The sequence below is a fragment of the Camelina sativa genome, chromosome 18 (genome assembly GCF_030686135.1).
Source record: "Camelina sativa cultivar CO46 ecotype springtype chromosome 18, ASM3068613v1".
Classification (NCBI taxonomy): domain Eukaryota; kingdom Viridiplantae; phylum Streptophyta; class Magnoliopsida; order Brassicales; family Brassicaceae; genus Camelina; species Camelina sativa.
The window spans coordinates 22,655,804-22,680,058 of NC_141897.1; the positions used below are offsets into that span (position 1 = coordinate 22,655,804).

The window sequence follows — 24,255 nt, forward strand, 5'->3', positions numbered from 1 at the left end:
AGTATTATGAACTACGATGAAACTCTTGTCAACAAAAAAAAAACAAATCGATAAAATTCACACTCACACACACACACATATATTAATTCAAGATACGAGATACATTTGATTTGGATGATTTTGACAATTTTACTTATACAACACATTGCTTTACAAAAAAAAATCGATAACATATTATTTTATTTTTTTTGTTTTATTCAAGATACGAGAATACGTACATTTAATTTGGATAAGTTTACCTATACATCACAAACATGCTTCAAAAACTCTGCATCAGTCGATAACTTTTCGAAAACACTAGAAGATAAACACGTCTGAATATCGATATCTCCTCTCCTCCCATCAGTAACAATATGGCTATAACCAACGGCAATAAAAACTCCATCTTTCAGTTCCGTTACTTGAACCGCAACTAACGAATCAGAGATCCCATTCATAGCTTGTAACTCCGCTCGACGGGGAAAAAAAAAAGTTTCAAGAACTCAGGGGACATAACCATCGACAGGTTCCAAAACATCACTCACCCCGAAATGGTTTTAGCTGAAGCGTGGACGAATGCGACACCTGAACCATCACAATCCACGTGAAACGACACCGTTCCGTCGTCTTGGTTCTCGATCTTGACGAGATGACCGGCGAATGGGTAGAAGATCTTCAAAGCGACGGAGAGAGAGGATTATAACCGAGATAAAATGGGTTTCCGGGTCAGGTTGAGGAAAGAGAAGACCTCTTTGTGAGTATTCCGTTCGAAGAAAGACGAGATCCCTCGTTGTAGCTCTCTGGTCACTATGCTCTTCAACTTCTTCATCTCCCATTTTTTAAAAAATGTTGGATACAACATTCGTTTTGTGTAGTAACATTTATTTATTACTGTCTCACTTGGGTTTTAATGTGCCACGTAAACGTTATCTTATTGCCTACTTTTGATATTTTATTTATTTATGTAAACTCTCTATAAATTAATAATATTGAGATCAACATATTTTATTATTTATATTTATATTATTATTTTATATCGTAAATTAATTTAGAGAGAGAGATTTGTTTTAAATTTTCAAATTTTAATTTTTTTTTTACTTGAGACAATTATTAGAAATTTGTGATTTGGATGTTATAAATTGTATAGTTTAATGACCTTAATTGTCTAAGTTCAAATTTATGTTTAATGACCTTGATTGTCTAAAGTAACAATCCATATATTATCAAAATGAAAATGATGCCATGTAGGTGTTATTTTCTTAATTTTATTTATTTATTGGTAGGTACAACAGTAAAACCTCTATAAATTAATAATGTTGAGATTAAAATATTTTAATAATTTATAGTGAAACTTATTTATTTATAAATTAAAATTTATTATTTTATAACAGAAATTAATAATTATTAATTCATAGAGATTTTTTAAAATTATTAAGTAAAAATATAATTAAGAAATATCATAGCATTATCCACCACAATCTAGTAATCTACAACAATAAAGGCCAAGTAAAAATACTATAGGAAGTAACAAAACATAGAAAATCCACCTCACAAACTCATGATGCATATATATATCCAAACAGAACTTTTGCCTTAGCAACATCCAAACTCCTATGCATATAGACTCAAGCAGGTGATAGCATTTAACGCATAGAAAAGATGCAGAATGCAAAATCCTGATGACATCTCCATGAAATATAGAGGTAGCCAAAACATAAAAAGAAAACAAAACATAAGCTGAAAAGCCATCTCATCACTAGGCAGATGTGGAACATTATAGTTCCAATAACAAGTACCAATCATCTGAAACTCCCCACTGTCAGTCTGTCACAGTCCAAAGCTCAGGGAACGAGAAACATAGAAGAAAAAAATGCAGATCATAAAAATAAAAAAAATGCAAGTCTTAAAAAAATTCATATCATAGAAAAAATACAGAAAGAGAAAAGGGAGAAGAGACTACCAAGAAGACTTGTAGATGAAGATATATAAAAACAGAACTTGCCTCCTTTGCAACCTCAACATACCTGTAAAGAAGGGAGCACTTTACATTAAAACAAGCCATCATTACAAGAATATGAGTAAGGATCAAACACTAGGACATTTTGGCGAACAGAAACATGGACTTTTAAGCAAACAGAGATCGAAACAAAACTTCCACTTCCATGATCCAAATTCCTAAACGAAGATAATGACTTTATGAAGAAAGAGGAACCACAATTCTAAGCATAAGTGAATGAATTTAGACTACAGATTATAAAATAAAGAAAGAGACGAAACAAGATAAGGGGGAGGAACAATGATCACATCTCCACCTAGTTTACAAACCAAAAACAGGGAAAAGAAGAAACCACCAAAGATGTAACAGACAAACCTGATCAATTCAAATAAAAAGTAGCCACGGTGACAAGCATATAGGAATAAGATCAAACACTAGGAACATATGCAGCATGATAAATACAAAAACAAAGAAAAAGAGGAAAGAGACCAATAAGTAACAAAAGACATGGTCTTAGGTTGCCTAGCTAGATGCCAGCGTCACTAAGAATATCATCAACTAAAACGAACCCGAAACATCTAATAATGTTTCCAAATCATGTTGAAGGCTGCCTAGTGACACAATCAAAAACTCAGGAAGCCAAAATTCAAAATCTAGTTTATATAAACAAATTAAAGAGATAACTGACAGATCCCAAAGAGAAAGAGAACAAGAACCTGAACAGACCACCTAGTGCATCAGAAAAGCTCAGACTTAAAGCGTACCACCTAAGAGACATAAAAAATGACAATGGATACAAAAACTAGTTAAAAAGAACAAACTCGATTGGAATAGATGCAGCATGAGAGATACATAGATTAACAAAGAAAAAGTGGAAAGAGACAAGTAAGTAACCCGACGCTTTTCTCTGATAGAACTTCGACTATCTAGCATAAAAGAATATCATCAAACAGTGGGAATAGATGCAACATGAGAGAGATACATAAACAGAAAAATGCACCAACTGGAAAGAGACCAAAAACCACATGTCCAACTAGCCTTGTGCATAAGAGGAGCTCAGACATAGTACCCCATCTAAGAGACTTAAAAATAACCAAAAAAAGAGATTAATTAGCAGATTTAGCAGACCTAAGACACTAGTTAGTAACCTCGAGTTTCTGCAACAAAAGACAGGAACTTAGGCTTAAAACATGAATCTCAACATACTAGGAAGATCTACTTCCAACCTGACATGCAACAGATTTTGGAGGGAAACAGGAACGAATATCTGAATATCTTTCACATGTCCAGCCTTTTGCTAGTTTAAGAACAAACTCGTCTAGGGAAGAATTTGAGGTCATCTCTCATATGAAATGTTTGAACATCTGAGAAACACAAGACACAGAGGATCAACAATAGCCAATAATAAATTTAAAAAACGGATAGGAAAGAAGTGTATATAGATGCGAGGTAACCTGAAAGTTGAACTCAGAAATCATACGCACTCTCCCACAATGCTTCTCTTCGGATGTTCCCACACAGTAATCTCGGTGCCCTCGACTATAAAAGGAAAAAAAAAGTGGGTTAAGAGGAAGAACACTACCTGAAGATGTAGCGCATAGGAGACAAAAAGGATACATCAAAAGCATCACCGACCGATACTCCACAACCTGAAAAAAACATAGCGAAGAGGTAAAATCCCATGAACATAATAATAAGCCTTCACCGATTCAATTTGATAAACAAAACTCTAGAAGAATAACCTGGATTAGAGTGACAATGGTAGGATCCTCCTCCACAAATGTGAGCCAACAAAACAAAAAATGATAAGTAACATGTAGTTAGAAGAAAAAAAAACACCGAAGCAAAGTGAAAATTCATAAGGCAAATAGAGATGCGTTTAAAGCAAGGAACCTGTGAGAAAGCATGGAGAAGAATATGCAGTGACCTGATCATATCATAATTCGCTTCCAAAACACCTGCAAGACGAAGACGAAAAGAATGTAAAGAACAAAAAACATAGAGTAAAAGAAGTGTTAAGAGGAATAACAAAACCCCTTAAGACCTTAGCACATAGAAGGAAGTTAGACGCAACGATAAAAGCAACAAGCAACAATGATAAGAGTTCAGCAGCACTCCGCTATGAGCATCAACGTTAGGCCACAGAGGGGTCCTTGACCTGTAAAAGAGATTACAAGATTCAGAAAACCAACGAAAAATCAGAAATATTCTGGTAGGACAAGAATGATAATCTAAAATAGTACCTTTCCAGGCTCAGTTAGATATAGAATAGGAGGCAACAAGCAACCACTTCAAGAAAGCTTGGGGACCTATGGAGTTCAATAATTTGTGAGCCAGGGAAAAAAAGTTAAAAGAATCTGACCAAGTAAATATAAAACGTTACCAGCCTGAAAAAAGCAAAAGTTGCAGGACCACCAACTGTGATCTGATCCCCCAGGCTTTGGACGAGAGATCTTGCCAAACCAAAGAACATGATAATCCTAAACACACAAAAATAAAAGGAAGTTAGACCCATTCCAACATTTTCAAACTATTGTTAACAAGCAACAAGCAACGATGGTGAAGAGTGAGTAATGAAAGGGATCAAATAATATGACTCATGGCATCAACAACTAGTAACACTTCTGATGGATTCAGAAATTTCCTCAAGTCTTTTTTAGTTCGTCTATCATGCCTTTATCTATGTGTCACAAAGAGTCAATTTCAAGACTAAAGCTGCAACGGACTTAAGATACAACAATGACTTTATAGGACGAAAGATTACCTCAAGCCTCCCTGCAGTATCCATGATAACTACATTTGCGCACCAGCATGTGTCTGCTTTGGGAAATCGTTGATGTCAGAACTTTGCAGTCATTATCTTCTTCTGTAGATCTTCAGCATCTTCTTGACGCATCTACAAAAAAAGATGAAGAAGAATTCAGTGTAGAGAGACAGAGAGGGGAAGAGAAAAATGAAATTTTAATATCTCCGACCTGCACAATGACTCTCAAAGAGGAAAGATTACCTGAAGCCTCCCTGCAGTATCCATGATAACTACATAAGTCTTTTTTAGCTTCTTTTAAGCTACTCCATCTGCAGGTTTACACACCTTAGTAGCATTTTGTTTGTTAAGTCACCCCCAGAGAATTGAATCAGGCAGACTTAACAAACAAAATGCTACTAAGGTGAGCTCAATCATGGCCGTTGAAAGACGAAGGATTACCTGAAGCCTTCCTGCAGTATCCACATCTACACAACTCCTTTTTTAGCTTCTTTTAGGCCTTGCTTTACCAGGTTTTACATCAGTCCCTGTAAATTTTATAAATGTATATAATGAATACCTGTAAAATTGATAATTGAAGCCTCAAATCTAGAGTGACACTCAACTACACAACACCGTTGCCGGGAAAAAAACGAATCCATCACACCCAAATCTCCGATGAGATGATGATTCCCTCCCCTCAATCTTTCGCCGGAGAGACGCCATGATGATGTAGCCTCTCTCTCTAAGGGCTCTTCAAACTCCGTACACTATCTCTCCTCCACTCCACTCCACTCTATCTCTCCTCTTCTTCTTCTTCTTCTTCGGCCTACAAAGAAAAATAAAAAGCTTTAAAAATATAATTTTCTGATTATTATTAATAATAATAATAAAAGGCCGAAAGTTTTACCAAGGCTTCGTATCTAGTCACTGTTTAATGGGCTGAAGTTGCTAGTATTGGGCTATCCTATGTTTTCGTGAAACAGCTTCATTACAAAAACACGCGAGTGATTTCCGCTCCCTCCTCTCATGATTTCCAACTGTGAAATTACTGCAACAATCATCAACCAAAATTCAGGAAGATTAGTCTTTCCTCAAGTCCATGAGTTCACTCTTATTGCCGTCAGCCTTGAGTATCATAATCATAATCTCAAAAACTTGTCTCCCTATTACAGCAAAAAAAATCACAAAGCATTAGTGAGAGACAAACAATTGACGAAGATACATGAAGAAGAAGTTGTGCAACATTGATATAAGATTAAGTAAATGCAAATGATAAGAACATAGGCATTATTATTAGGCAAGAAGACACAAATAGGGCGGGCAACTCACAGTGTAGATATCCCTCTCTGAGGCGGCAGATGCGAAAACACTTTTTCACCAAAATCAACTGCTTTGGCTCTGCTGGAACTGAAACAAGCAGTGAATTATTCATTTCATGCTAAACAATAATGAGTAAAGCCAAAGCATGAAATGAAGACTAACCTGTTTAGGTAGCAGAAGAAGAGAGAGACTTGAGCTGGTTTTTCAAAGAAATGCATGATGAGTGTGGAGCCAGAACCTTGAGCACCGTATCCAACTCCCTCATATATAAGATCCAACAGCGTCGTAAGTAAACACACACCCTTTTCCTGCATTATAATCAAGAATTAATTATCCCACAATGTTATGTTGTACCTCTTCTACAGTCACATGCATCAATCATAACGAAAAAAATAGAAAAGAGAAGAAGAGCAAGCACTTTACCTTTCTTGTCAATCCTTCCTAGAAATAAAACGTTTTGGAAAAGAGCTGCATTTGAGAACCTTCTGCAATATTCTCACATCAGTCTGAAAGCCTGAGGAAGACAACACAGCTTTTTTGCCTTTGTCTGCTCTGCAAAAATTAAAAGAAGACAACAACTTAACAAAATGATAAGTAGGTAATGATAGATCGTGAAACCAACAACAAAGACCAAAACGCATCACCTGTTAGCAAAACCTCCAAGAAACATCTCGGGTAACACTTCTTCTCCAGCCACCTAATTAATTTAGCAAAGTGTAGCTCTCCTCCAGCCATCACAATTTCACTAGCTGCACATCATGTACGATCTGAAACATAGCCATGAGAAGCCACACCTGAGTATTATTGATACCAAAACGATAGAGTGGAGTGGTGAACAACTATCAAAACCAAAAAATAATGATCACATGTTAACAAAACCCGTGAGAAAGGTTGAAGACGTACCCAGGAGAAGAGTATATGCAGTGACAACGATCAGTCAAAGCCATCATTGAGCCATTGTAGGATCCTTCTCCACACACCTAAACCAACAAAAGAAAAAAAAACAACAAGTAAATCACATGTAATTAGGAAAAACAGAGAGTAAAAAGAAGAGTTAAGAGGAAGAACAAAACCTTAGCACAGAGAAGAATCCAAGCGTGCCCTTGTCTCCTTGAGACATCACCCTCATCCATAAAAGCATCAACCATAAACTGAAATAACAGAGCAACTAAGTAAATCACATGTAATTAGGAAAAACAGATAGTAGATAAAAGAAGAGTTAAGAGGAAGAACAAAACCCTTGAGTGTAGCTCTCCTCCACCCATCAATTTCACTAGCTCATCATGTGCAATCTCTGAAACACAACCATCAGAAGCCACACCTGAGTATTATTGAAACCAAAACGATAGAGTGAAACAACTATAAAGACCAAAAGTAAAAATGATCACATGTTAACAAAACCCGTGAGAAAGCTTGAAGACGTACCCAAGAGAAGAGTATGCAATGATCCGATCATAATTAGCTTGCAAAACACCTGCAAGACGAAGAAGAAAGTGTTGAGAGGAAGAACAAAACACTTGTAGACTTAAGCATAGAAAAGAAGCAAAGCGTGTCCTTATCTCATCTTGAACATAATAAAAATATCGGATTTAGAAACCAAACCTTAGAAGAATAACATGACAACGATCAGCCAAAGCCATCATTGTAGGATCCTTCTCCACACAGCTAAACCAACAAAACAAAAACCGACAAGTAAATCACATGTAATTAGGAAAAACAGAGAGTAAATAAAAGAATGGTTAAGAGGATGAACAAAAAACCCTTGAAGACGTTAGCACAGAGAAGAAGAGAGCGTGTCCTTGTCTCCTTGAGACATCACCCTCATCGATAAAAGCATCAACCATGCATAACCTGAAATAACAGAGCAACAAGTAAATCACATATTATTTGGAAAAACAGATAGTAAATAAAAGAATTTAATTAAGAGGAAGAACGAAACCCTTGAAGACGTTAGAAGAAGCAAAGCGTGTCCTTGTCTCCTTGAGACATCACCCTCATCGATAAAAGCATCAACCATAACCTGAAATAACCGAGAAACAAGTAAATCACGTGGACAATTTCATTATGATAAAAAAGCAACTTGATGCAATTTAGAAAACAAACCCTAGAAGAAGCCATCACCGATCAATCGTAGGACCCTCCTCCACAAACCTAAAAAAAAAAACAACAAGTGATAATAACATGTACTTAGAAGAAAAACAGAGGGTAAAAGAAGAGACCAAACCCTAGAACGATCGGTGATGACCGGATCGGATCAAATCAACATATATTGAATAAACCTGCAAGACGAACAAAAGAAAAAACAAATCAGAGTCTCGTTCGTGAAGAAGAAGATAGATATAACAGAGGGAAATACTAATAATTAAAAAAGCTACTACTGATGCAATTGACGAAGAAACCCAAACGGCAAACCCTAGAAGAAGAAGATTTCACAAGTAGGAGGAATGAGAGGTGATGAGATCGAGTTGGAAACAACAACATCAGAGACCCGTCGGATTTAGAAGAATATCACACAAACATAACATCGATCAGAAACCCTATACTACTAACGAAGGAAGGAGAACAACAACAAAAAAAAAAAAAAAAAAAAGATAGGAAGATGTGATGAGATGTTAAAACTTATAAGGGTAGTGGAGCGAATTAGCATTATTTATAGAGAAGGTATATGTCGGTCTATTTTTGAACCGTTAGATTAATAACCTAGGTATTCCTTATTTTTACTTTCCTATTTTCCTTTTTCCTACTACAATCTTTTATATTATTTGCTATTTCTTTTTTTTCTTTTTTTTTTCTATTTTCCTTTTTTCTACTCTCTTATATTCTTTGCTATTTCTTTTTTTTTCTCTCTATTTGAACCGTTAAATTCATATATTTCTATCTTTTTTTTTCCCTTTTCCTATTAATCTTTTAGATTATTTGCTATTGCCTTTTTCCTATTAATCTTTTTTTTTTTGTGATTTTTTTATAATGCCTTGTATTACACAAAGGATGATAACACAATTAACAACATACAAATAAGATAAAGGATGATAACACAAAGAATAATCATGCTTTAATTCAAGTGCGTGAACAAATAATACTTAGAGATGACAAAAACAGAGCAAAAAAAAAAAGGGAATCTTTAATCTTTAGCTATGATGACTAACGACCATACTCAATGCTTGAGAACGTTAACGAAACTCCACTTGAGCTAACCGAGTGAGAAGAAGAAGAAGCCGAGATGTGATACATAGCAACAGGCCTCTTCAGTGGAAGATCAGGGACCGGTGACTCAAAATTCAAGACTTGGATCGCTTGTTTTATCGAAGGTCTCGAGTTTTTATGAGGATGAGCACACCATAACCCTAATACCACAAGATTCAGCTTCTTTCTTATCAAAATCCTTACCCAATTTCTCATCAACATATGAAGTCATCACTTCTTGTTTCCCATAAAGTTCCCAAACTCTCTCCACAAGACTGATCTCATCACTCTCACTATCAGTACTGTTTTCTTCTTGTTTCCGTTCCAACGATTTTCTCCCTGTGACAATCTCTAGTAAAACAATTCCAAAGCTATATATATCAGATTCTTTACTCGCACTTCCTTTCATCACATATTCAGGTGCCATGTATCCAAAAGTTCCAGCCAATCCTGTTTTATGGGAACCAGAATCATGGTTCACAAGCCTAGCCAACCCGAAATCACCTAACTTTACATTGAAATCACTATCCAGCATTATGTTGCTTGCCTTGATGTCTCTGTGCAGTACACATTGATCCCATTCTTCATGAAGATAAAGAAGAGCAGAGGCTAAACCAAGAGCTATCTTGTTGTACCTTGTGTCCCAAGAGAGTATATTAGGCCGTCCTTTACCAAAGAGGTGAGAGTTCAAGCTACCATTTGGCACTAACTCATAGATGAGCAAAAACTCGTTTTTTTCATTACACCAACCGATGAGTTGAACTAGGTTTCGATGTCTCAGTTTGCTGATGACCTTAACTTCGTTTAGAAACTCTTTCATTCCCTGCCTTGAACCACTGGATAGTTTCTTCACCGCAACCATCGTATTGATCTTTCTCAAGTTTCCTTCATAAACCGCTCCAAACCCTCCTTCACCCAGCTTTCTATGGCTTGAGAATCCATTGGTTGCTGAGACAAGATCCTTATAAGATATCTTTCTTGGTCCTGCTTCCCTTTCCAAGTCTTCATTTATTGATATCATGTTTGCTATATCTCTTTCTTTCTTCTTCTTTCTTTCCTTCCGTGACCAAACCACTGTGGTTGTGATGACCATAAAGGTCAGGAGAACGAACCCGGAAACCGAAATGCCAACTACCATTCCTATCTTGCTATCAGCTTGCTCGCTATCCAAAGTTGAACTGAGCTCCCATGATAAAAGTCTATGTTCCTCTGTGTTTGACCCAGCAGCAGCTATAAACCCTAGCATAACTTCCGATGGCAGAACCTTTGCGAGATCGATGATGTACGAAAGGCTTGAACTCTCCTTAGGATGCTCATAAGCCCAAGTCACACTTAAATTCTTAGTCACGGAATCGTAAGAGATCTTTGCATGAGCAATATCTTGGCTGTGTGAGCTTGCATTCCAAGAGGTGTAGTTGGAAGAAACAAGCGAGTTATTATTGATCCCCACATGAGAACCAACGTCCGTAGGATCCCATCCTCGATTGTTGAATGTGTCAAACTCGACATGAACGAGTGGAAACCAAGACGAGTAATTATTCTTTCGAGTGAACAAATTCAAGAAACCACCAACTGAGTATGCAGGTAGCTGAGCTCCCATAGGAGCGAAAAAGAAACAGATCCCATGACCATCTGCTGAAAGGTTACGAGCATCGATTTTGAAGGAGAAACTGGTGTCAAAATTTGAAGCCTGCCCAGTTCTATGACTCCATATAGGTACCTTCTTGGAATAAGTAATCCAGCCAACTTGAGATGTTTGTTCATCGTTGTTGAAGTTCACCGTTCCATCTTTATCGGGCGTTGCATCCCCGTTGTAAACTATGTTCTCGGGATCACCTGGCCGGAAACTAGTAAAATTGAAGTAAAGTGAATCAACAACGAAAGGAAGGAAGAGGACATAGGAAAGGAAGAAGAATGAATTGAACATGGAGTAAAGATTTTTACAGAAGTAAAATTAAGCAAAGTGCAAAGGTTTGGTTAATGATGATCTTTAGATAATCAAGTTACAGAACATATAACACAATTCAAGAAGTAGAGAGTGGTCAAGGAAAGAAGCTTAATCTAAGGGTCTATTCAAGAGGATCACTATCACTGAATTTCTTTTGAACCTTCTTTTAATCAAAAAGTCAAATCAGTGCTATAAAAAACCTTTTAAAGACTCTTGAATGCTCCTTTTAAAGACTTTGCACATCATAAAATTAGTTGTACGTTGTGTCGTTCCACGTATCAATCTTGAAAATGTAACTGGTCGTAACGTGGACCTTCCTGGAGCCTCTTAGCAACCTTATGAGAGCAGCCGAACCAAACCAACACGACAAGTACATATAAGCAGCACTGTTTAATTCAATGGTAAGTAATTAAAAGGTATTAAATAGAAGTGAGCCACCAAAAGGGAACACAAAATTAAGTTTTTCTTAAGCTAAAGAAGGTTTGAAAATTTTACAGCAAAGAAACAGAGTATAAAGCAGCGTATAATAAAAAGTAAATTAACAACAGTTAAGTACGAGAAACAAAAGTTTGACTGTAATTTAGACAAGAACACATACAAACTTTTAGTATGACAGTATAGACAAAGAACGACAACGAACGAAGCGAAGAGGTTAAAGGTAATCCCACAAAAAAAAAATAAGTATGCTACAATTATAGGAACAAGTTTTGAGGTTAGGACCAACGACCAAGTTGAGCACTAGAAAAAGTTGATGTTGCTACTCCACCTGAGCTTGATAATGATGATGACACATGATATGTAGCAACTGGCATTTTAGATGCCAGACTAGGAAATGGTGCTGCGAAACTTAATACTTGGATCGCTTGCTTTATAGAAGGCCTAGAGTTTATTTCAGGGTGAGTACACAACCCCACAACCATAAGACACTCTGTTTGCTTCATATCATAATCTTTTTCCATTTGATACAAATGACTTTGCTTCAGGCTCAAGTTGTCCTTGTCTTGGATCCACAGATTTCTTTCCCTAAGAATCAAACAAAGCTATAGATGTCAGATTCTTTGCTTGCACTTACGGTGCTAATTTATACGAAACCCATGTAACCAAAAGTTCCAGCCAATCCTGTAGTCTGGGGACCTAGCTCGTGGTTCATCAACCGAGCCAACCCAAAGTCACCTAGCTTGGCATTAAAATTGGAGTCTTAACATTATATTTACACGTCTTGATGTCCCTGTGTATAATGCATTGCTTCCACTCTTTGTGAAGGTAAAGCAAAGCAGAGGAAGCAAGCGAGTTATTGTTGATCCCAACAAGAAACTTAATATCAACAGGATCCCATTCCATAATTGTAATAGGTATCAAATTCGATATGTACAAGTGGGAACCGAGAGGAGTAACCGTTGTTTTATTGAAAAGACCTAAGAAACCACCAGCGGAGTTGGGAGGGATAACGATGCCTGCAGGTGCAGTGCAAGAAAGAATATACGAACCCATGGCCATAATCTGAAACACTACGCGTATCGATCTTGAAGGTGTAACCAGGATTGTTCAATTCAATCGCACCATTTGGTGTTGCATCTTCTTGGTAAGCTATGTTAGGACCACCTGATAGAAAACGATAAACTAAAGTGATCGAACAAAAGTGAGAGGAATAAGGAAGGAGAATAAGATTAAGTTTTTCATATTACATGTAGAAGCTAAGCATGTCTAAACTCATTATGTTAGAAAGTGTTATTTTTGAAGATTGGGACCATCATCAAGTCAACAACAAAACTGATATCATAAAAAATAAGTTCATTAGATAACCAGAATCAACCTCAGGGGTTACCTTAGCCTTAACATGCTTCGACAGAATTACTCCAGCCAATTTTCTGAAGAATATCCAATGGTAATAAACAAAACTATTAGGTATATATATATATATATATACTTGATGATGATAAACAAAAGTTCATGGTACAAATGTAATAAACAAAACCATTAGTTACATATATCTAATAAACAGAACTCGCGGATGCATACGAAAATTGGATCTTATGTTCGATGATAAAACTGAGAGAGACAAAAAAACAGAGCATATATGATATATTAGTGATCCGGACTCTGTTTTCGAAGATCTCGAAAAGCACTACGATCATCATCGCGCAAATTAAAACCATCGTCGAAGTTCTGAGAATAACTCACAGCATCGTAGTGAAACGTCACTAACGTTTTCGATTTGTTGTTCTTCTCGAATCCGCAACTTCTGACCAATAACAATCTTCTCATCAAATCCCTTAACATCGGAGTTGATCTCGTCTTCTTCTTGTCGTGGTTACTGATTCGAACGTACTCTGTCTCTGTGTGGATGAGACAAGATAACGGCGAACTCAAGCATCGACTGTTGACGTACGATGGTTTACGGTTGTCGGCTAGATTTCTATCCATTTTCTGGGAAAGAAAAAAACTAGAAAGAGTTTATTTTTGATTGAATGAAAATTTGGGGTTTGTAATCGACGGAAGAAGAGGTAAGAGAGCTAAACAATAAATGGATTTACAGGAAAAAAAAAAAAAAAGAATATAATGTACATTTTTGGATGCTTATGTTTTTAGCGGTCCAATCACAATTTCTTGGTTTATGGAGCATTCATTTATGTGAAACTTGGAAGTTTTTTTTGGTTAGTCAACATTTTTGTTATTGTTATACCTACTGTACATACTTAGTGATAATAAAATGGTCATACAATGTGAAGTAACTATCAACTTTAACTCCGTTTCTTAAATTTCATTGACCTAAACGTGCTTATAGATTTTATGGTATGGTTTTAATCACGCCTAGGGATTTTTTTGAATATTCAGTTTTCTTATTACCATAAGTAAATCATGATTTTTAACGATAAGGGTATTCGTTTGCTAGAGAGCCTTGGTCTTAGGGAACAAGATACTCTCTCATAAAGCTACATCGCTATCGCTATCGCTATCGCTATCTGTTACAATATTAAACGCTTTCGCTATCTCTTGAACGTGCCGTGCTTGTTTTTGGGCCTCTCTAGTCGAACAACTTATTTTATTTACGTATCCCCCGTGACTCGTTAACTTGTGAGGCCATTACTGTTTGTACAACAACACTTTCAAAAAACAAAAACAAGGACAAAAAACGCTAGAAGGAGGGGTCGAACCTCCGACCTTGTGGTTAACAGCCACACGCTCTAACCAACTGAGCTATTCCAGCATTTTGTTATGTAGATTTCAAACATACAATATATATAACATAAAATTATTTAATTGATTTAAATTTCAATTCGACTAGACAACATTACCCTTTTGGAACCTCACATAAAACGATTGTGTGTCACACTCAAAATATCATACCCTAAGAAAAAGGGGTGGAAAAAAATAAAATAAAATAAAGAAAGAACAAATGAAGAGAATAAGAATAATGGCAACGCTAGTAATAGCAAACATGTTAATGGCGACTCCAACGTCTCGAGCCTCTCTCAATCTTCTTCGTCGTTCACCTCATCCTCATCCTCATCCTCATCCTCATCCTCATCCTAAACCAAACAACGCTCACAAATACTATTTCTCATCTTCTTCTTCACATTTTCGTCCCTCGACTTTTCGTAAATCATACTCTTGCCCCATCTGGTCTTCTTCTTTCTCTTTCTGTCTCCCTCCTCCTAGATCCACCACTTCCACCTCTCTCTCTTCCTCCTCCTTCCGTCCCTTCTCCTCCTTTCCTCCGTCCATGTCTTCCGCCGCCGCCGCCTCCGTAGACTCCGCCGAGACTCTCTCCTCGAATCCTCTCTTGCATGATTTCGATTTCCCTCCGTTTGATTCCGTTGATGCCAGTCACGTCCGTCCTGGGATTCGTGCTCTATTGCAGCACCTCGTACGTTCCCGTTCTCCGTTTCCGATTTGAAGAGATTTATGTATCTTTTATTCGATTTTTTTTTATGATTTTTATTTTTTTGAATTTTTAGGAAGTTGAATTGGAGGAGCTAGAGAAATCTGTGGAGCCATCATGGCCGAAACTGGTTGAATCATTGGAGAAAATTGTTGATCGGTTAACTGTTGTTTGGGGAATGGTGAATCACCTTAAAGCTGTCAAGGACACACCTGAGCTTCGTGCTGCTATCGAAGACGTTCAGGTCTTTTTTTTTATATATATAATGTGTTCTCATTCTTGCTTTAGTGTGTTTGTGCCGTGAATTTTTGTATTTACATTTTGTTTGACTCTTCTTCTGCAGCCAGAGAAGGTGAAGTTTCAGCTCAGGTTGGGGCAAAGCAAGCCTATTTACAATGCCTTTAAAGCTATTCGTGATTCTCCTGATTGGTCTTCACTCAGTGAAGCTCGTCAACGTTTAGTTGAAGGCAAGTAGTTCTAGTCTAGAGTATCGGAAGAACATATCTTTCATTCCCTTTGCAAGTGTTCTAACTGTTGTTTCAGCTTGATTTCAGCACAAATAAAGGAGGCGGTTCTCATAGGTATTGCTCTTGATGATGCCAAGAGAGAAGAGTTTAACAAGATTGAACAGGTTTCTTTCAAGCTTTTGACAAATAAATTTCAGTTTGTTTGGTATTTGCTTTGATCCTAAGAACTGTCATTTCTCAATACTATTATTTAGTGCTATAATATGCTTAGTTCATTTCTGTTCATGATTGTAGGAACTCGAAAAGCTTTCTCACAAGTTTTCTGAAAATGTTTTGGATGCTACAAAGAAGTTTGAAAAGTTGATAACAGACAAGAAAGAGATCGAGGGATTGCCTCCATCCGCTCTTGGGCTATTCGCACAGGCTGCTGTGTCCAAGGTATTAATACTAACTAAAAGATATGCAACGTTCCATGTTTTTTTTTTTTTCTTTCGGGTTTGTCAGTTTTTGCTTTCTTTGATTCGTGACATAAGGGACATGAAAATGCAACTGCTGAAAATGGACCATGGATCATTACACTGGATGCCCCTAGTTATCTTCCTGTTATGCAACATGCCAAAAACCGAGCTCTGCGTGAGGAGCTGTACCGAGCTTACCTAACTCGTGCCTCTTCTGGTGATTTGGATAATACAGCAATTATTGACCAGATTTTGAAGCTTCGCTTGGAAAAAGCTAAGCTTCTTGGTTACAATAATTACGCTGAGGTAGAGTCATCAACCTAAGTATAAGCGTTTTCTTTTTCTCTTTCTAATTGGCTTAATGGGGTTCTCTGTTGTTCCAGGTAAGCATGGCTATGAAAATGGCTACTGTTGAGAAAGCAGCAGAGCTTTTAGAGAAGCTTCGTGGCGCTTCTTGGGATGCGGCTGTTCAAGGTAACATACATGATCTATTCAAATGACGAGTTATTTGTTAAACAAGTTGGCTACAGTTGCAACTTGTAACAGTTTGAAGCCGTAGCTTTGGAATTGACCTCTCCAATACGTAATTTTGACGTTTTTTTAATTCGTTGTATAAATTAGACATGGAAGACCTCAAGAGTTTTGCAAAGAACCAAAGTGCTGCAGAATCTGACAGTTTGACTCACTGGGACACCACTTTCTGGAGTGAGAGGCTTCGTGAATCCAAATACGATATTAATGAGGTTTTTTAGTCCTTCTTTAGCTTGCGATTCAAATATATTATTTTGAAAGTCTTGATCTTTATCTCCCATTTTGGTCTTTTTAGGAAGAACTACGTCCATACTTTTCACTGCCAAAAGTTATGGATGGAATTTTCAGTCTAGCTAATACACTATTTGGAATCGATATTGAACCAGCAGATGGTGTAGCTCCGGTAAAATCTGGAATCTTATCTGTTGCCTTAATATACATCTAACATATAATTACTAAAGTCTGTTAATTGGAATATATTATTGATTTGAAGGTCTGGAACAGCGATGTTCGGTTCTACCGCGTTAAAGATTCTTCTGGGAATCCAATTGCTTACTTTTACTTTGATCCATACTCTCGCCCTTCAGAGAAAAGAGGCGGGGCTTGGATGGATGAAGTGGTTTCCCGTAGCCGAGTCATGGCTCAGAAAGGCTCTTCTGTTAGGCTGCCTGTTGCGCACATGGTCTGCAACCAAACTCCACCAGTAGGTGACAAGCCAAGCCTTATGACATTCCGCGAGGTAAATGAGAAAATTTATTTTCTACACATGCTTATATCTTAGCTTGACATGAAATCTCGAATTTTTTGCACTTGCTGACTATAACGTCACTCTGATTTACAGGTAGAGACAGTATTTCATGAATTTGGACATGCTCTCCAGCATATGCTTACCAAGCAAGATGAGGGGCTAGTGGCTGGTATCCGGAATATCGAGTGGGACGCAGTTGAATTACCATCACAGTTTATGGAGAATTGGTGCTACCACAGGTACTAAGGAGTTCGTTCAGTAACAGAGAGAAATTTTACCCGCTTTGTATATTTCAAGTGAAAGTTATGTTAAATGAGCGCTATGATTCTGGATTGCTGGTTTCAGGGACACTTTAATGAGTATAGCCAAGCATTATCAAACAGGAGAAACACTCCCAGAGGAAGTATACAAGAAACTCCTAGCTGCAAGAACCTTCCGTGCAGGGTCCTTTAGTCTTCGTCAGGTGAGTACAAGTTACCACACAAGAAGCTGCTAAGGTTTTATATATTCAGTGGTACAAAGTTAAGTTGGTTCCATGTTTAAATTTCAGTTGAAATTTGCCACTGTTGATCTTGAGCTGCACACAAAATACGTACCAGGGGGACCCGAGTCCATCTATGACGTAGATCAAAGGGTATCAGTTAAAACCCAAGTCATCCCTCCACTTCCTGAGGATAGATTCCTCTGTAGCTTCAGTCACATTTTTGCAGGTTAGCAATCCTTTAAAACCCGGAGATATATATACATATATATACTTGGTGCTTGGTGGTTTTTTGATTAACCATTCACTTGTTCATGAATTTTCAGGGGGATATGCAGCTGGATATTACAGTTACAAGGTATATTTGAATCTGTACATAGCAAAACTCTAACTGGATTTCATAATTCTCACCCAAATTTCTCGGAAAACTTGCAGTGGGCAGAAGTTTTGTCTGCAGATGCATTTTCAGCTTTTGAAGACGCTGGACTGGATGACATTAAGGTAACCCATATATGCATGCTATAACCCTTTAATACATTTTTAGTATCAACAAGTTCAGACACGAGATTATGAAATTATAATATGCAAACAGGCTGTTAAGGAAACAGGACAGAGATTCAGAAACACCATACTTGCACTCGGAGGAGGAAAAGCGCCTCTCAAGGTATTTTTTGATTATTTTGTTGTTTCATATAATAATAATAGTTTCAATATCTATGGCATTTCAGTCTTTAATTGATTCTATATTACGATCATCAGGTGTTTGTTGAGTTTAGAGGACGCGAGCCTTCACCAGAGCCTCTTCTCAGACACAATGGTCTCTTAGCTGCTACTGCTTGAATCTTGTATTACAACATTTTAGTTTTTCAACAAATAACATTTCTTTTCTGATATATCAACCATTTACATCACTCAGCTACTACATTGCATGGTTTACTTTTAAAACTCTTCGATTACCTTCTTTCCTACCACAACCAAACTCTTGAACACTAACAACAGCAAGAAAAAAAAAAGTCATCGAACCCAAAAAGACACTCTCGTTCGTCTTCTTCTTCTTCTCCTCCTCCTACATTGCCCATTCACTCTCTCACCCACTATTCAGCATTTCACAATTACACTAAACAACTCCTAAATCTAACAGGTAATTAAATAACAAACTCTTCTTCTTGCTTAACCTAGAATTCTCTCTATCTACCCCTTACATTTTTTTTCTCTACCTACAACTGCTTCCTAAGGTTTTCATCCAAAGAAAAAACAAATCCATTCCTTTCAGTTTCTCTCCCTTCCTTCCTTCCTCCCTTTACACCCACAGCTAAACGTTCCTAGTACTTCAGGACAGAACCAATGGCTAAAATCCCCAAATGATTCTATCATTAAGCTTCTTTTGCTTCCACAAATGGCGATTGGACACTATCTGCATCAGAATCACTACCTGATGAACTCCCTCCTGACCCTGATTCTGCAAATAAGCGTCAAACGGAAATATATTAGTAATGACACAACTAAAAGGAGAAACTTTTAGCAACGAGGGTTTTAGGAAAAAGGTTAAAAGAGATATATACCACTAGACGAGGAACCACTACTAGAACTGGAACTGCCTGAAGAACTAGAGCCACTACTAGCAGCTGCTGCAACAGCGGTACCATCTCTTTCAATCTCTACTGATGGGTAATCTTCTATTGGTATGTCTTCTCCAATGTCAACATCCTCTTCCCCTGCATCTCCTTTCCTTGTTCTTTTCTCCGCACTACCCATTTCTGCCATCGAAGTCTAAGAGACACAGAGGACAAGACAACAATTTAAGTATTGACAGCACAAAAATCAAACGGTTGTTTCGACAGAGACGCAGGGTTGATTCGCTTACCATGTTTCTAGGTGGAGTTGTCACATTCCTGATAAACCCTTGGCGCTTGATTTTGCTAGCCATCTTCTTGTAATTTGTCACAAACCGATCAAGCTCCCATAGAGTCTCATTATCAACAGCTTCTATATCTAGCTCAATTTCGTCTCCATCTTGTGACAAATGTCCGTTTCTCTTCTTGAGAATCTGAACCAACTGCCCAAGCTTCTCAGGAGGTAAGTCTTGTAGGTTCATACCAAGCTTTGACTTCTCCTCCATGGTCATCAACCTTTTGTTTGAATCCTTTGCCTTAGGCTTTGGCAACTTCCCTTTCCTCCCTTTTGTAACTTCACTCACATCAGGAGGTGCTTCAACTTCTTCAGTAACCGGCTGCGGAAGAGGTGGTTGAGGCTGAACCACCGGAGGAGGCGGAGGAGAAGGAGTTTGCACACGTGTAGGCTCGACTAATTGAGGAGGCAATGTAGGTTGTGGCGGCTTCACTGAATCAAGCTTCTTAGCTATAGATATTTGTTCTGTTCCTTTCCTAGGATTCGCCACCATAGGGTTCTGATTCCACTGTCTATGCTTAGACTCAGGTTTAAACTCAGGTTTGAACTCAGGTTCAGGACGAGATGATGAACCAGTGAGTTTTAGCTGCTGAGCCTCGAACTTCTTGATTGCAGGGTTGAACATTCCATCAAAATGATCCAGAAGCTTCTCAGCCATAATGTACACATCTTGTCCCTTTGGATTATACGACATTGCATTGTAGAACGTCAATCTGACATCGGTAGCGAAATCAATCGGCGAAACGTAAACCCCCTTATCAAGATTCAACTTAACCGTACCCAGATCGATAGGTTTCTTCACGATCACATGATAATCATGAAGCCCTAAGCCAACCACATCAACAGGGGTATTGAACACCCAAGCCCATTTATGCTTCATCAGCTTAACCAAGATCTGACCACAAGTATTCAACATACCCGCCAACACTTTCTCCGACTCCGGATCCAAAGCAGCCAATTGATTGCTTCGCTTCACAGCTGACACATTCTTCTTCTGTTTCTTCTTCTTCGATCCAAGCTCATTCGTTTCACCGGCGAAGCTGTTCAACGGAGCTGAACGAACGGCGAGCACCTCCGGTAAAGTGTAAGCTTGCTGAGTCCCGAACGTGCCTGACTCGATCCGTTCTCTCAAGATCCGAACCTGCTCGAGCTCAGAGGCGAAACGCTTCTTCAACTCCCTGAGCTGATTCGAGGAGTACCCAGCGACATTGAAAGTAGCGTAGCTTCCAAAACCAGACGAATCATCGAACTGCTTGCCCGAATTGCTCCCGTCGAAATTAGGGTTAGGGTTAGGGTTGAAGAGAGGAGGAGGATGAAGGCTGTTGGTGTTTTCGGCGAGGGATTGGTTCGTAAATTTCCTCATAAAAACGGCGCCGCATTGTTCCTGGTACGACGGTTCGTTTAAGGTAGCCAAAACAGCCGGTGCCATATGAATCGCTGGGTCATGTCGTGTTTTTCTCCACTTCTTTGAAAAAAAAAAAAAAACTTTAACCTCCAAAAACAAAAAAGGGCGGGAAAATTACATCACCGGCGAAAATCCCCGGCGGTCGGAAAAAAATAAATTAAAAATTTCAGAGATTGGAAGGTTAAAAGGAAAAGAGGGGTTTTTGGGAAGATAGGCCGATGAGGAAGAAGATGAGAGGCATCATCTCTACTTAAAGGCCATTGGAATCTGACCGACAGAACGCTTCGTTTAAATCAAACCGTTGAATTTAGATCTTACGGTTCAGATCTGTTCGGTGAAGCTGACCGATCTAGCTACCCGAGAAAACTGCCACGGATGGCTCAGATCGTTGTAATTAGCCACGTGACGTTATGTTAGCCGTTTGTTCGTGAGGCGTCGTGTGTGTTTTTTGTTTTTTTTTGGTTTTTAATTTTTGAACTTTACGAAAAATTGATGGGTCCGTTTTTAAAAAATAAAAAATGATTCTTCTAAATGGGTTCCACACTGACTTTTTATTATTTTATACCATAATTGTTTTCCTTTTGTTTTTGTTTAAATTACAGACACTGCTCTGTGATTGGTCGCTTTTTCTTTTGCCAGGTCAGCGGATGCCACGTGGAGACAGCTAGGATCTCGTAACTTTCCAACTTTTTTTTTTCTTTTAAGTTTTAACCCTTAAAACTGGACTTTAGTAAAAAAAAGATGTACAAACTCTGATAAATTCACTGACTTTATTTTACATAGTAAGTATACAAATTCCTATATTTTTTAAAAAATGACGATTAATATTCCGATTAAAATCGATAGTGTGTCACCGACTAGACGGCAAACGAACCTAGGACAATGACACTGTTGGAATGACGAACGTATCTTCCTTTGTTTATGATGAACGGGATTACCAAATGGGCTTTTTTTCTTTCTGATCTCTCTGGGCTAGAGGAATTGTTAAAATCTAGAAACATCACTGCCACAACTCATAAATTCCCAAAAAAAAAAAAAAAAAAAAAAAAGAGGATATATTTCACGAGTAAAAGATTGTGTGGAGCAGAACTAAACTTACCCAGAATATTGACTGTTGATGATGACCTCATCACAACACTTTTAAATTTGAAAACTCGTTTAATATCTCAATCCCACACACACGCGCGCAGTAGCTAATTTTTTTCCTCACAAAAGAAAATCTTATAAGACATGTTTTCTCTTTTCTCAGAAACAAAGAAGAACACTATAATAAAAGAACAACGAAAGATATAACAAAATAGAAGATAGTGAGGAGAGGGAAATAGAGATAGATATAGATAGAGAGACAAACTCAAAGCAAGAAAAAGAGTAATCAAACACAATCATTGTGCAATTTTTCATATTTATATTATCTTCAAACCATATTGGGTCAACTCTGGACCGTTGGATTTTTTTAAAAGGTTTTCTCCAAGCCCAGACGATTGTTACTCGTGTGGTCTTGGGCCAAATTCTTCTAACCAACGCATTGATAAAATATGGAGCATCTTTTTTTACTCTTATAAAAGAGATTCAAGAGGGAAAAGGGCAGATCCGTAATAAATAAATGGGAACTGAGAGAATGTTAAGAGTAGCGTCTACGCTTAACAACAACCAAAGTAGGAGGGACCATACAGCGAAGGTCTCTTCTATAAATAAGTGTATTTTTGCTAGCCCCCACGCGCACTTCAAACGTTACCAAAAAAACAAACAATTCGTCGCAAAGCCAAAAAAAATCTTTCACTTCACTACAACAACAAACTACTCTGGAAATTTCTACTCTTCTTTATGGTTATCTCTAAGATACTTTTTCCATGAAGACTACCATAGATACGAATAATATTAATAAAGACTATAATAGAAGAAAAGAAAGCAAGTAATAAAATGTAAATTCTGATTTTTTTTAACTTAGAAAATGAATTTCCCTAAGATACTTTTTCAAAAATTGAATCATGGACCGGTTGGTCCGCTAGTCTTGTCACCTAAACCATTACATAATAGCTGGACTGGACCTCTGAATTTATAAACGGCTTGACCAGAAAATGGGCTTTATTTTAGCCCAATAGGTATCTTCGAAACTCTGACAGGCCCCCGAGTACAGCTTCCTCTCACTCAAGTATGAGTTTTGAAAAAAAAAACATAGAATTATGATAATGAGCTCCCTACACGAGCAAAATGATAACACTAATCATTATATAGGATGCTATCTAAATTTTTTGACTTAGGCGATAATAAAAAAACATAAAAATTTGCAAGCTGGCATTAAACAAATCGGAAGACACGAATTAAATGTAACTTTGATTTCCAGGGTAAAATGAATAGTCTTGAACATGTGAATGTGAGATGAGATGTGACTTTGATTATGATTCGTACAAATCTTTGGTGTAAAAACAAAAACAAAAAAAAATAAAATAAGTAAATATATATACCAGAAGTAGACATAATTAACTGAATCTGGCTCGTGTTCTCATAAAGCTCCCTTCTTATGTTGTAATAATTGAATGTCCCTACCTTTTTATTTCAATTTTTTTTTTCTATTCGTTTCATTTGTTTTTATTTCAAAAAGTCGTTCCATTTGTTTCCAAGGAAATGTATAATATGAAAAATATGAATCGTGTCGAATTTGATATTTTGATGTCTCATTAAATAACAGAAAAAAATTCGCAACTTTTGACTAATTTGATATTTCCAATAGTGGATTAGTGGATCGAATGGACCTTAGGCATGGCCCTCTGCTCCACCCCCGATATATCAAGGTGCTCTTCGATCAATTTGAAAAGTTTCAAATGATGTTTCTATCGTTATCTAGTGGCTGAATAGTTAAAATATCTGTTTATTTTATTGATTTTTTTTTAACCTAACCTATATATTCACTAGTGCAAAACTCGTTAAAATTGTTTGTAGAGGCTTAATTATCAGCCGGTGATGTATTAGTGAAAGGTGAAATCTAGTTTTTGTTGGAATACAATTATAAGTTCCACATCTCAAATTTGATAAAACTATCGTTAATATATAAAGGGTTAAAGTCAATCTACTAATTGCCAATTGGTTTTTAGTTAGAAGCCCAAGACAAACCCAAATTTAACATGGTATCAGAGCCCAAGGTTAAAATTCTGGTGGACCTAAAAAAGTGGATATGGATATACCTCTTGTTAACCCGAGTAAT

General features: G+C 37.4%; 4 protein-coding genes, 1 non-coding gene and 1 pseudogene across 13 annotated transcripts; 1 reads left to right on the top strand and 5 right to left on the bottom strand.

Moving 5' to 3' along the window:
- Nucleotides 1–1,599: 1,599 nt before the first annotated feature.
- LOC147923173 (uncharacterized) lies at nt 1,600–8,631 on the bottom strand. Of its 8 annotated transcripts, XM_087498302.1 has the most exons (29): nt 8,420–8,631; nt 8,266–8,320; nt 8,145–8,192; nt 7,981–8,061; nt 7,802–7,892; nt 7,644–7,706; nt 7,467–7,515; nt 7,280–7,362; nt 7,115–7,192; nt 6,945–7,021; nt 6,686–6,835; nt 6,465–6,593; nt 6,204–6,349; nt 6,051–6,128; nt 5,629–5,884; nt 5,345–5,547; nt 4,983–5,266; nt 4,740–4,871; nt 4,359–4,455; nt 4,219–4,284; nt 4,020–4,133; nt 3,869–3,933; nt 3,718–3,747; nt 3,593–3,624; nt 3,430–3,514; nt 3,202–3,339; nt 2,692–2,742; nt 1,940–2,003; nt 1,600–1,803 (listed from the first exon to the last, which is right to left on the bottom strand). In XM_087498302.1, exons 7-11 carry the CDS (start codon nt 7,495–7,497, stop codon nt 6,787–6,789), a joined length of 318 nt encoding a protein of 105 aa, XP_087354428.1. In that variant the 5' UTR covers nt 7,498–7,515; nt 7,644–7,706; nt 7,802–7,892; nt 7,981–8,061; nt 8,145–8,192; nt 8,266–8,320; nt 8,420–8,631; the 3' UTR covers nt 1,600–1,803; nt 1,940–2,003; nt 2,692–2,742; nt 3,202–3,339; nt 3,430–3,514; nt 3,593–3,624; nt 3,718–3,747; nt 3,869–3,933; nt 4,020–4,133; nt 4,219–4,284; nt 4,359–4,455; nt 4,740–4,871; nt 4,983–5,266; nt 5,345–5,547; nt 5,629–5,884; nt 6,051–6,128; nt 6,204–6,349; nt 6,465–6,593; nt 6,686–6,786. The 8 variants fall into 8 exon arrangements, with proteins under 8 accessions (XP_087354428.1, XP_087354433.1, XP_087354431.1 ...); XM_087498307.1 differs by lacking the exon at nt 3,593–3,624 and having other exon boundaries at nt 1,600–2,003; nt 3,699–3,933; nt 4,983–5,011; ... (2 more) ...; nt 6,465–6,588; nt 6,686–6,808; XM_087498305.1 differs by lacking the exon at nt 3,593–3,624 and having other exon boundaries at nt 3,699–3,933; nt 5,629–5,769; nt 6,465–6,588; nt 6,686–6,808.
- Nucleotides 8,632–9,068: 437 nt separating this feature from the next.
- LOC104762741 (L-type lectin-domain containing receptor kinase IX.2-like) lies at nt 9,069–11,284 on the bottom strand (annotated as a pseudogene).
- A 1,779-nt stretch (nt 11,285–13,063) lies between these two features.
- Nucleotides 13,064–13,726, bottom strand: LOC109125199 (uncharacterized). Its single transcript, XM_019240528.2, has one exon. It carries the CDS (start codon nt 13,594–13,596, stop codon nt 13,258–13,260), a length of 339 nt encoding a protein of 112 aa, XP_019096073.1. The 5' UTR covers nt 13,597–13,726; the 3' UTR covers nt 13,064–13,257.
- Nucleotides 13,727–14,306: 580 nt separating this feature from the next.
- TRNAN-GUU (transfer RNA asparagine (anticodon GUU)) lies at nt 14,307–14,380 on the bottom strand. Its single transcript has one exon. It is a non-coding gene; the product is annotated as a tRNA-Asn (tRNA).
- An 86-nt stretch (nt 14,381–14,466) lies between these two features.
- Nucleotides 14,467–18,655, top strand: LOC104762744 (organellar oligopeptidase A, chloroplastic/mitochondrial). The gene is made up of 17 exons (XM_010486095.3): nt 14,467–15,040; nt 15,132–15,299; nt 15,399–15,522; nt 15,610–15,686; nt 15,817–15,960; nt 16,056–16,286; nt 16,364–16,454; nt 16,602–16,723; nt 16,807–16,914; nt 17,005–17,250; nt 17,353–17,498; nt 17,605–17,722; nt 17,810–17,969; nt 18,067–18,098; nt 18,176–18,241; nt 18,333–18,404; nt 18,500–18,655. Exons 1-17 carry the CDS (start codon nt 14,570–14,572, stop codon nt 18,578–18,580), a joined length of 2,457 nt encoding a protein of 818 aa, XP_010484397.2. The 5' UTR covers nt 14,467–14,569; the 3' UTR covers nt 18,581–18,655.
- On the bottom strand, nt 18,603–22,427 carry LOC104762743 (transcription factor GTE7). 2 transcript variants are annotated; one of them, XM_010486093.3, is made up of 3 exons: nt 19,605–22,427; nt 19,303–19,510; nt 18,603–19,199 (listed from the first exon to the last, which is right to left on the bottom strand). In XM_010486093.3, exons 1-3 carry the CDS (start codon nt 21,075–21,077, stop codon nt 19,114–19,116), a joined length of 1,767 nt encoding a protein of 588 aa, XP_010484395.2. In that variant the 5' UTR covers nt 21,078–22,427; the 3' UTR covers nt 18,603–19,113. The 2 variants fall into 2 exon arrangements, with proteins under 2 accessions (XP_010484395.2, XP_010484396.2); XM_010486094.3 differs by having other exon boundaries at nt 18,603–19,193; nt 19,605–21,273.
- Between the last annotated feature and the right edge of the window lie 1,828 nt (nt 22,428–24,255).